Source organism: Myotis davidii, unplaced genomic scaffold (assembly GCF_000327345.1).
Source record: "Myotis davidii unplaced genomic scaffold, ASM32734v1 scaffold1035, whole genome shotgun sequence".
Taxonomy (NCBI): Eukaryota; Metazoa; Chordata; class Mammalia; order Chiroptera; family Vespertilionidae; genus Myotis; species Myotis davidii.
In genome coordinates, this window is record NW_006286719.1 from 34061 (window position 1) to 45881 (window position 11821).

Consider the following 11821-nt stretch of genomic DNA (forward strand, 5'->3'; position numbering starts at 1 on the left):
GGCTCAGTGGATAGACCATTAGCCTGTGGACTGAAGGGTCCTGGGTTCGATGCTGGTTAAGGGCACATGCCTGGATTGTGGGCTCGATCCCCAGTTGGTGGTGTGCAGGAAGCAGCCAATCAATGATTCTCTCTCATCATGGATGTTTCGATCTCTCACTCTTTCTCCCTTCCTCTCTGAAATCAATGAAAATATATTTAAAAAAAATATTTTACTGAAGAAGAAACAGCTTCTTCTCTGGGGATTCCACAGAGGCAAGTGTAGGAACTGCATATGCCTGACCTGGTATAGGGAACAATGCTCAAGTGAAGAATAGGAGGAAAAAGATAGTGAAACTACAGTAGGATCATTATTAAGGTTCTACTGAATTATGGAATACATACATCTGATTTAAACATTTTTGCCCTGACCCATGTGGCTCAGTTGGTTGAGTGTCATCCCATGCACCGAGAGATCCTGATTTGATTCCCTGCCAGGCCACATGCCTGGATTGCAGGCTTGATCCCCAGTAGGGGGCATGTAGGACGATGCCGATTGATGTTTCCCTGTCATCGTTGTTTCTCTCCCTCTCCCTCTCCCTCTCCCTCTCTCTCTAAAATCAATAAAAAATATATTTTGTTAAAAAAAAATTAAACATGTTTTTAATCTTAACATACAAAAACTGGTACAGAACTTCACCCCTCACAATTTATTTATACTTCAACATTTAGTCAGCCTTAGTCTCCTCTGGTCTCTGACAGTCTCTCTGTCTTTCCTTATTTCTCAGGACCTTGAGATCTTTGAGGAGTACTGGTTAGGCATTTTGTAGAATGTTCCTCAGATTGGGTTTGTCTGATGTTTTTTTCATAATGAGACTGAGCTTAAAGGTTTGGGGGAAGATTATCATAGAAGTGAAGTGCTTTTCCCATCACATCATATCAGATGGGTTGCAGGCTCAACCCCCAGTAGGGGGCATGCAGGAGGCCGCCGATCAATGATTCTCTCTCATCATTGATGTTTCTATCTCTCTCTCCCTCTCCCTTCCTCTCTGAAATCAATTTAAAAAAAAGAAAAGAAAAGAAAGAATAAAGAAACCTGGCTTGTACCATCCACCATCCAGTTAGTTGTTCAACATCAGTATACATGTAAAGCAGTTTCCAAATTATTAACCCATACCCCTGAGAGAAACAAATATACCAACTATAATAGATTTTATGTATTGTTCTTACTGTTTTTAGCTTTACGATTCCAGTCAAAATACCATTTCTTAAAGTTACTTAGGTTAGCTTCTTTTTTTTCACCATGCTTGAGGATTTCAAAAGTTAAGGTAGGCAGAGATAATTTTAAATATATTTGTAAATATTCAGCTTTCATAAGTACTATATTTTAGTATTACTCCAGTGTGTAAACATTTCCAAACCATCAAACAGAGGGAACTTGAAATTATGTATAGTTTTTGAGAGACTGAATGAATCTTGATTGAATGACAAATCCTTTTGAAAGTCAGATGGTTTGCAAGGTTTTGCTTTTAATGAAATTTCAAGAGACTCAATGGTTAGAGACCATTTTTAGTGATAAATTGCTATATGATTCTTGACATACAACTGGACAAGAATTGAGAGACTCCTTTAATAAAATTTCCAATTCTATTTACTTATATGAATGTGGTTTCTCAGCACTTACAGCTTTAAAAAGAGAAAAACAGAAGAGAATCAGTGTTAAACCTTGTCTAGTCCAGCAAAAAGTTAGCATTCTTCTATAGATACTAACTGAATTAATTGGGAGGGAGGAAGAAGAAAGTCCTTTCAAGTCTTTAAGAGATGAGTGTCTGATACATTTTTACTTTTTATAATTAAGTATTTGTCAATGTAATTTATTTTATTTTGATCAATGATGTACTACTAATAATTTTAATAATCCAGTAAAAAGCCTATATCAGGAAGAAGTAATTTCCATTTTTATAATAGGGTGATCAATAAGATTTTTAAGCATGAAAAACATTACATGGAGGAGATGGGTTCAGGGAGAAAAAGGAATAATATAAATTTTCTGATTCTTGAAGAGTTTACTTTTTTAATTAATTGGAAAAAATTTTAATAAGCATCAAATGCATTTTACATTGATAATCGCTATACTGAAATTGTGATATTTAAAATTTTTTTCTCTAAAAGGGTTAGTGATTTTCATTTTTTCTGGGAACCAGAGATCCAACTAACTATGAGCATCAGTATGGTCAGTCTCTGTCACTATGGTTTAGTAAATGCTAATATTGAAACAAGTGCCATTTCATGTCTGTAATAAGGTAGACTGTGAACTTCTGTATCACTGAATTTTAGCAAAAATTCCATGAGGTAATTTAAAGGGATGTCAAATTTTTTTAAGTGTAAACTCATAAACTCTACATCGGGATCACTTTTTTGCTTGACTTGAGTGCATCTGACTTGAGAATACAAGCGATTTTCTTCCCTAATTCCTTGGGAAAATATATCAGCAATAAGTCTGTATCTTCCTTATTATGACTGGGTTGTTTGTTTTGTTTTTCTGCTTTTACTTTTATTACTATTTACTTTATGCTTAATTTACTCCCGAGCCATAAGTTTTTATTTCTTCAGTTTCTTCTGGGATATCTGGGGAAAGAAAAAAAATAAAAATGACTGTTAAGTTTCCTGAAGAAACACCCACACTACAACTTAAAGGAGTAGGTCTTAACTCAGTGAAAGAATTGGAAACTTCAATCATGACTGGGTTGTTTTAAGAAAGATTATCAGCCTGGCCAGAGTGGTTCAGTTGGTTGAGTGCTGTCCCATGCACCAGAAGGTTGCTGGTTCGATTCTGGTCAGGGCACATGCCCAAGTTGCGGGCTCAATCCCTACTTTGGGGGGCAGCCAATTGATGTTTCTATCTCTCTCTCCCTCTCCCTTCTGCTCTCTGAAATCAGTAAAAACATATTTTTTAAAAAGAAAGATTATCAGCTCTGAAGTTAGTTTCCACAGTTGATAAAAATATGTCAAAACAGTATAATTTGCAAGTAAAAGGGTTTTCAAAGGCTGCAGGAACAGGACAGAAATAGCATTTCTTATTTGTGTAAGCACAAGCACTTAAAGCGAATCTGTAGGTAAATCCAATGTAGTATTCAAAAGTTCTATAAAAATGACCAAAAGATACATCTTTACTTCCATTGTTCCAATAGTCAAATGTTAGATCTGCATGAGAGTTGCAATGTAGCAGTTTGCTGGTCCTATTTAAGAGTTTGAAGTTCTTTTTGTATGTTTGGCCCAATTATGTTTGCATCCCAGATAAATTCAGTTCAAAAATATGGAAATTACCCCTAGCTGGTGTGGCGCAGTTGGTTGAGCATTGTCAGGTGCACCAAAAGGTCATTGGTTGGATTCCTGGTCAGGGCACATGCCCCAGTTGCGGGTTTGATCCCTGGTTGGGTTGCGTATGAGAGGCAACTGATCGATATTTCTCTCACATCAATGTCCCTCCCTCCCTCCTTTCCTCCCTCCCTCCCTCCTTCCCTCCTTTCTCCCTTCTCTCTAAAATCAATAAAAACATTTAAAAAAAAACAAAATGGAAATTAGGGCAAAGATTTCATATAACAAGGCACAGAGATATTCTACTGGAAGTTGCTTTCCTTCCATGGCTAATGCAGAAATAAAAAATTTTGGAAGCAGAAAAATGAAAGGTTCGGAGAAAAACCACACCATCCAGTAATTCCAGCAGTGAGAGTGATTCCTACCATTTTATTGCAAAGAAAACATCACCACGACACTGAAAAGTAGGATCACGAGCTGAAGACAATATCTAAGGACACTTCCCACACAACCAAATGAAATACCTATCATACTCATTAAGTTTAATAAAGCATTCCTAGACATTCAATTGTACTGATCCCATATACATAACCAAACTGGGTTTTGCCAGCCAGTAACAATACGACTCCAAAGGCAAAGCAAAACACCATGGTTCCTGCCAGATGAGCCTCAGGATGCTGCCATCTGCTACTTTTAATGGGTGTGACGCTGTTAGTGTTTTTTTGCCAGATGTGGTCAAAAGTGATACCTGATTCTTCTAATAAAAGTGGTTCATCCTCAAAGCTGTTTCCATGGAATGGCTGAGGAGCAGCTGGAGTATATGCCTGAGCTGGCTGGGAATCTGCCTGGCGTCTGGCTGCTGCGGCTGCATCACGTCTGGAGGGACATACCGACCTTGCGAGTAGTCACAGCCAGACTCCCCATGGCAATGCACAGCGCACTCAATCCCTTCCTCCATAATCATAGGACTGCTGTGACCGGTCGTCCATGCTGTAACTTGTCTGCTAGAAATCCGTGTTTAAGTTACCAAAGCCTGACATTGCAAATGATCAAACTGGAAGCCGTGACAATAACTCCAGCAGCCCCAACTACCCCTAACCCCAATTCAGCTCAAGATCCTGAATTGGCCCCATGCTACGCGTCACAGGCCAAAGAACTGCCGAGCTTTTGTATTTATTATTTTTAATAGATAATGGTGGGTTTCAAATGCCATGGTATCTGGATTCCATTTGTATGTTTTACTTGTGTCAGTATTTATAGCTGCTGGAAATTACATCCTTCTCAATTACTGAACATGTAATGAAACGTTTTAGCAGCTTAATGTGCAATCTGGAATGAGGAATAGTGGGGGGTCAGGGGAAAGGAGCAGCAGCCAGTTTTCTAAGAGGACCCCAAGGGAGGCCGCCGGCTGTGGACGGAATGGTAGGATTCCATTCCAAGTGTCCATCTCGACACCTTGCACAAGAAACTTCCTGTCTCAGTTTAGCCCATTTGTAAAACTGGGCGTCCACTACTTTGCTGGGTTATTGTAAAGAATAGAGATAATGTGTGCAAAGAATCTGGTACGCCACAAGCGAGAACCGGAACCGTGTGCTTGCTGAGTGTTAGCAAAGGAGTTCCGACTTAAGGCAACCGGAGGTGACACGCTAGGTCTCCAAACTCGCTGGCCGCTGACCCCTCCTCGGGTGGACGGTGGGACCCCCCTCTCCGGGCCGGGTTCCCGCGCCCCGCCCCCGCCCCCGCCCCCACGCGGCTCCGCCCAGCGGCCGGGACGCAGGCCGCCTGGCTGCTTCCCTCGCCCCGCGCAGCCCGGGAGCAGGTATGCGGCGGGCGGGCCCCCTAGTCCTTACCCCGGGCTGCTCCCCAGGGCTCTGGGATCCTCAGGGAAAGGAATGGAGCTCATACCCCAGGAGACCAGGCGGCAGAGGAGCGGTCTCCTGTGCGTCGGTCTCCATGGCAATGCGCAGCGCACTCAATTCCTTCCGGAGTGTTCCTAAAGGAGGATTTCCCCCCAAACCTGGGGTTTTCACCCCCTGGTGCCACCTCGGGAGCGTCAGGGGCCCGTAGTTCCCGCGCTGCTGCCCTTGAGTTTGGATTCCCTATCTGCTTCCCTCAAAATTCTGGTGTCCGCAGCTTCCTGTGGGTGCGGAGCTGGTGCCCCATCACATCCAATCTACCCCCTTCCTACCCTGACAAAGTTACTCTAGAGCAGTGCTTCTCAACCTTCCTTGTGCCGCGACCCTTTAATACAGTTCCTCATGTTGTGGTGACCCCGAACCATAAAATTATTTTTGTTGCTACTTCATAACTGTAATTTTGCTACTGTTATGAATCGTAATGTAAATATCTGATATGCAGGATGTATTTTTATTGTTACAAATTGAACATAATTAAAGCATAGTGATTAATCACAAAAACAATATGTAATTATATGTCTTTTCCGATGGTCTTAGTCGACCCCCAATGGGTCGCGACCCACAGGTTGAGAACCGCTGCTCTAGAGCATAAGCGCCCTGGCCGGTGTGGTTCAGTTGGTTGGAGCGTCCTCCCTACACCAAAAGGTGGCGGGTTTGATTCCAGGTCAGAGCAACCACCCAGGTTTCAGGTAGGATCCCAGGTCCTAACAGGTGAGAGGCAGCTGATGGATGTTTCTCTCACATCAATGTTTCTCTCTCTCCCCTCCTTCCTCTTTCTGAAAATCAACTTTAAAAAATGGTTTAAAAAAATAACCAGCCTGCTCATTCAGTTTTAAGAAGTCAACATTAGACCCCAACTGAAGTATAAAGGGGAAATGCAAGGAAACAATTTATAATAAAATATTTCCATCTGTAAATGCTTGTTGCTGCTACACTTGAACAAGTACTGCTGTAGCTAGGTGCCCACACCCTGCCAGGGAGTCACCTGACCGCGATGGTTTCAGCTACTAGCAGAGGCCAGTGGGGGAGTGACTTTCCAAAAAACACACCCCTGAAATGGTGAAGAGTTCTTGGTAAACTTCCAAACAAAACAAAGTGCAGTTAAGCCTTGATTTGTGTGTAGTTGCATCCCTTGAAAATTGTTCATTAAAACTGTGTAAAAATTGCTTTGTATTCATATGTAAAATAGAGTTGGGTTCTTGCTGCAGATATGCGGATTTTTCCACGGACATGAATGTGTGGGAGACTTTCTAATGTAGGGCCGCGGGATAATCCTTTATTGTCCGGACCATCCCGTGTATCTCGGAATCTTAGTGTCCCACTCCCTAACTGCTTCTAAATTCCTCGGTGCCTCTCCATCTCTGAGGAGAACAGAAACACACATACACACACACACACACACACACACACACACACACACACAAAACGGTGCCTCTCCATCTCCAAGGAGAACAGAAAAAAACAAAACAAAAAAACCCCAAAACAAAACAAAACAAAAACCACGAAAAACCCCCACCAAAAAACCACCAAACGCCATAAATTTCCAAAATTCCCCCTAGGGGGCAGTACTTCATTACTGAGAAAGGCTGGATTGTAAATTCCGAAGGCATAGGAACAGGCCTGCTTTATAGAGGCGCTAATGCCCATGCTCACTAGAGTGTTCCAACGCTGAGCAACAACCCAAGTCTGACCTCTGGAGCCCACCAAGAAGCTCCGTCTCATTTTGGTTGTTACCTGTGGCCACCTGGAAAGTTATTTGACTGTCTTGGTTGAGGTCCGAAGGAAAGTTTTAGCAAAATGAGTGCTTTTACATTTTAGTGGTCAATTTTCTGACTTTGTTAATGTTTATGAAAAGGGTGCAATAAAATTTCATTTCTCTAATTTCAGGAAACTTCATGCATTGGAAACCATGGACAAATATGATGTGCTTAAGGTCATTGGGGAAGGTGCCTTTGGGAAAGCATACTTGGCCAAAGGGAAATCAGATAGCAAGCACTGTGTTATAAAAGAGATCAATTTTGCAAAGGTAAAACTAAGAAATTCAAATTCCTATTTATACTCAGTGGTCTGTTCAGCTGGCTTTTAATCCAGTATTTAAAGGAAACACTTTTTGGGGGTCTTTTTTTACAAGTATGAGCTAGTTGACTCTTGTTCACTCCACCTCCTAAATCCATTGTCCAAATAGCAACCAATAATCTTATTTAAAAAAATAAGTGTTGCTCAGTGGTTGAGCACTGACCTATAAACCAGGAGGTCACAGTTCGATTCCCCCCGTCAGGGCACATGCCCAGGTTTCAGGCTCAATCCCCAGTATGAGGCATGCAGGAGGCTGCCGAGCAATGATTTTCTTTCATCATTGATATTTTTATCTCTCTCTACCTCTCCCTTCGTCTCTGTGTGTGTATATGTGTGTGTATATGTGTGTGTGGAAAAGAAAAGAATCCACATCACCTTGGCTCCTATGGCACCTCTTGGGATGTCCCGCAAGGCCCATGAGGTACTGCCGTCCTCTATTGCTGACTTCTGTTTTGCCAGTGCACTGTGTGAGGTCCTCGAAATCATTCGGTCTGGCCCTGCCGAGACATTAGGGGTGAGTTAGTGAAATGTTTGACCAAATGTAGCAGGATAATTTTTAAGTTGATAATTTTGTATGGCCCATGAATGATGTTATAAATATCCAAATGGCCCTTGGCAGAAAAAAGGTTCCCCAGCCCTGTTCTAGAGGATTTCTAAATGAGAGCAGCAGAAAAAATTTATACATAATGTCTGCAAAATGGACTACTCAAGCTGCACAATGGCAATAATGCCACTGATTTGGACACCTAAAAATGGTTAAAATGTTATAAATTTTGTTATATTTATTTTATCACAGTTTAAAAAATTGCAAGAAAGAAAAAAAGAGAGGACTAACCAAACTTACATCAAAGCTGAAAGTATAGATGATTAACTTCCAAGAGAATGCTTTATTTACCAAAATAGGGCCCCTTTCATGGATCAATGATTTACTTCTACTAATGTCCTCTTATTCTAGTGTCTGTCAGTGCTTCCTTTTATGACATTATTCTGCTCACTTCCTTGTTTATCTGACTACTTTTTTTCAGGCCTCTCTGTATACTCACCTCTATATATCCTTTGTTGACTCTCATTGTTATTGGAGAATTGCGCAGGTGGAATTTCTCCATTGCTAGTGGAAGTGGAGTTCTTGGGCGCCACTGGAATAAGAATTTCTGGAGGCCCCCAGGGGAGGATGAGATGTGGTAGAAAGCTTTATTTTCATGGAGTTATATCCCTTGGTTTCCAAAGTCCCATTTCCCTTAAACCAGTCCTGGAAAAGGTGCAGCTGGGAATCCAGCAGAGCTAAAAGCAAAGCCAGTGTTCAGAATTGCTGTTCCATGGTGGAGCTGGGTTTAATGTAGCACCAAGCTAGTTGTAGCCCATTAGTCCATTGTGTGTGGTCCACCTGGCCGTGTAGGCGAATGCGGGGGAGCACAACAAGAGAGCAAGGTGCGTGGGCAAGCAGACGAGAGAGAAGCTCTTTATTTAGGAGCTTAAATATCAAATTTTCCTGCACCTGCAGTGGTGGCCATGTCTGTATGCCTACTCTGTCCAATGCCCTGTTCCCAGGAATGACCGACAGGCAGGCACCCTCTCTATGTCACCTAGGCTTACTGGGCATGCGTCTAATCTTCCTTTGTCCAGTCACTTCCCCCAGGATCTATGGGAAACAGACACGGAGAGTGTTAAACTGCAGCTTTCTGGAACAAATGGCATGCCTATATTATCTGGCCTTCCCTTTGCACCTTTCCTGTTAATTAATAACCAACTTATTACAATGGTATCATCATTTCTCTTTACTTTGTATAATCACCTCACTTCAATTGTGACCACTAAGCAGATCACTCTTAAAACTCTCTCTCCAGCCCTGATACCTTCCAGCGCCCTAGCTCTTCATTTTATCTGCCAGCTAGATACCTTCAAGTCATATCTCTTTTAGTAATCTATTGTATAACATATTGCCTCAAATTTAGTGGCTTAAACAATAAACATTTATTATCTTGCATCAAGAATTAAGGGTGAAGATCATTGAGGACTATCTTGGAAGGGACCACAAAAATACCCCAAACAAAGTAGAAATTTCTCATTTTTCTAAGCAGACCCACTTCATGTGCTGTGTGCTTCACTGTGTTAATGACATCAATGTCCTTATGATATCCAGATTCAAAACCTTGGGGTCATCTGTGAATTTTTTCTCTTTACAGGCACCCAAAACACCAGAAAAGCTGTTATCTGACAGCCTCCTAAATTTAAATGAGGGACCCTGATTGCATTGTGATAAAGCCAATTATTAAAGCAATTAAAACAATCAAATTTATTAAAGAAGCAAGGCAAGCAAATCTATTTCATCTGGCTCAGAGCACAGATGAGCATCACTTAGCTAATATGAGGAGTGAATTGGGTGGGGATTCACAGCATTATATATCTATAGATTTTTAAATTCCTCTGCTGAATATCTTGGTACAGATTAATTCTCAAGGTCCCTTTTTACTTTGTTGTGGCCTTCCCAGAATTCATGAGAAGTACCTGGCAATTTTATCTTGCCAACCTTGAAACTGCTGGCTTCTCTGTTTAGGGAGTAAAAAATAAAACAGCCCTGCCCGGCCGGCGTGGCTCAGTGGTTGAGCATCAACATATGAACCAGGAGGTTACAGTTCCATTCCTGGTTAGGGTACATGTCCATTTGCGTGCTTGATCCCTAATGTGTGTTTGCAGGAGGCAGCTGATCAATGATTCTCTCTTATAATTATTTTTTACCTCTCCCCCCTCCTCTCTGAAATCAATAAAAATATATTTAAAAAATAGTAAAATAAAACAGCCCTTTTATTCCTCCCTCCCCTTTCCTGCATTTTTTAGTTGGAAAGTCATTAACCATTTGCTTTCAAGCTGTCCTTGGGAAAGGTAAGGGCTTGCAGTCTTGCGGTTTATAAGCTAATTGCAAATTGTTCACACGGTTTGGCCTTTTTAACATTCTTGTCTTAGTTTCCCTATTCCACTTGCCCTGGAATTTTCCTAGCTTCTCACTGCCCTGTAACGTTTCCAGATGAAATTTCTTGTTAAATATTGTTGACTCTTTCTCTTCCTTGACTTTGAATTCCTTTTGTTCCTGGGTTCCTTGGATCAGTCAGTAGCTTTCTCAAGGCTCCAGCTTTCATATAGCACAATTTTGATAATGCTCCAGTTATGTCCCCAAACCTTCACTGGGACAGAAATCATAAAGGAAAAGATGGCTGAGTTTGACTACTTAAAGATATAAAGCTTCTGTGTGACAAAAAAACCACCATGAATAAATTAAAAGGAAATTCACAAAATATAAAGCATATTTGCAAGTATTGACTAAAAGGTGCTAGTTTTTTATAAATAAAAAAAAACAAAATAAAACCCATAACTGAAGACATAACCCATAACAATTTCAAATTAATTTGTAAACTACTTAATGTAAATAAATAAATAAATATCACCTTTTGTTTATGCATTTGGGGAGGACTGAAAAGAATATAAAAATGGGAGGAAGCAGTCACTCTTATTCTACTGATGGGAAGGTAGATTGTGAAAGGTGAACACAGTGGGTTAGCATGGTGGTGCACGGGTAGGCTAAGTAGCCATCTCAGACAGTGATTAAAGTAAAATTGAATTTATTTAAGGGAAGGGGTGGGGGACAGGACATTCAAAGGGAAGGGCTGCACAGCACCAAGCCTAGGGGACATTGGGTCCATGATGGCAGCACCCAGGAGCTAGAGTTTCATCCTTACATGCAGTCCCTGGGCTGGTGGGAAACTTGATCTTAGTGAGTTTGGGGACTGAGCTGGTGAGCTTGGAATGCAGGTGGAATGCAAGTGTGCCATCAGGACAGTTTCAATTCCTTATATGGTCTGACTCTTAGTGTCTAGGAAGTTTTTCCCAGTTTTTTGTTCTCCTGTGGCAGGAAGCTTGCAAATGGCCATTAAGGATTATATTGCCCTATAGTCCTAACAGATTGGTAACACCCTGAGGGGAATTTATCCAAATGTATCAAAGCCTTGGAAGGAACCATTCCCTGTCTGTATTACAGACAAGGAGTAAGGTCCACACTATGTTGTAAAGATGAAAAAATATTAGGCCACAACAAGTTGTGTGTGTGTGTGTGTGTGTGTGTGTATTAGGATTTCATCTCTGTCATTCTTTCTGTACTGCCTGAAGTTTAATATGGAATATATACTATGTTTTTAAAATTATGAATTGCATTATTTGTATAAGAAAAAGCCAACTTCATTTTGAAAAAGAAAAGGTTAAAAGCACACTTGCTAGGATCCATTAGTTCTACTTTTGGGAGTTTATTCCAAAGAAATATCCAGAGATGTACAGATAGTTATGAAACATTTCAAATGTCCAACAGTAGGGGATTGATTAAATAATTTATATAAATCTAAGAGGTTCTTAGAAGTGATGTTGTAGGTGAAGTATCGATGTGGAAAATACAACTTTTACTAATTGAGAAAATAACTATGTGTAGAATGATGCAATCTTTGTAAAAATATTTTCTCTCTCTCTCTCTCTCTCTCTCTCTCTCTCTCC

At 40.9% G+C, this 11821-nt stretch overlaps 1 protein-coding gene and 1 pseudogene across 1 annotated transcript in view; one reads left to right on the forward strand and one right to left on the reverse strand.

Moving 5' to 3' along the window:
* Window positions 1-1651: 1651 nt before the first annotated feature.
* LOC102764145 lies at window positions 1652-4336 on the reverse strand (annotated as a pseudogene).
* A 2769-nt stretch (window positions 4337-7105) lies between these two features.
* The window catches only part of NEK5 (NIMA related kinase 5), a 64725-nt gene continuing 60009 nt past the window's right edge, over window positions 7106-11821 (forward strand). Inside the window, exon 1 of the mRNA XM_015560605.1 lies at window positions 7106-7238. Within this exon, the coding sequence (XP_015416091.1) occupies window positions 7122-7238 (117 nt within the window). The 5' untranslated portion in view covers window positions 7106-7121. The remainder of the gene's footprint in view (window positions 7239-11821) is intronic.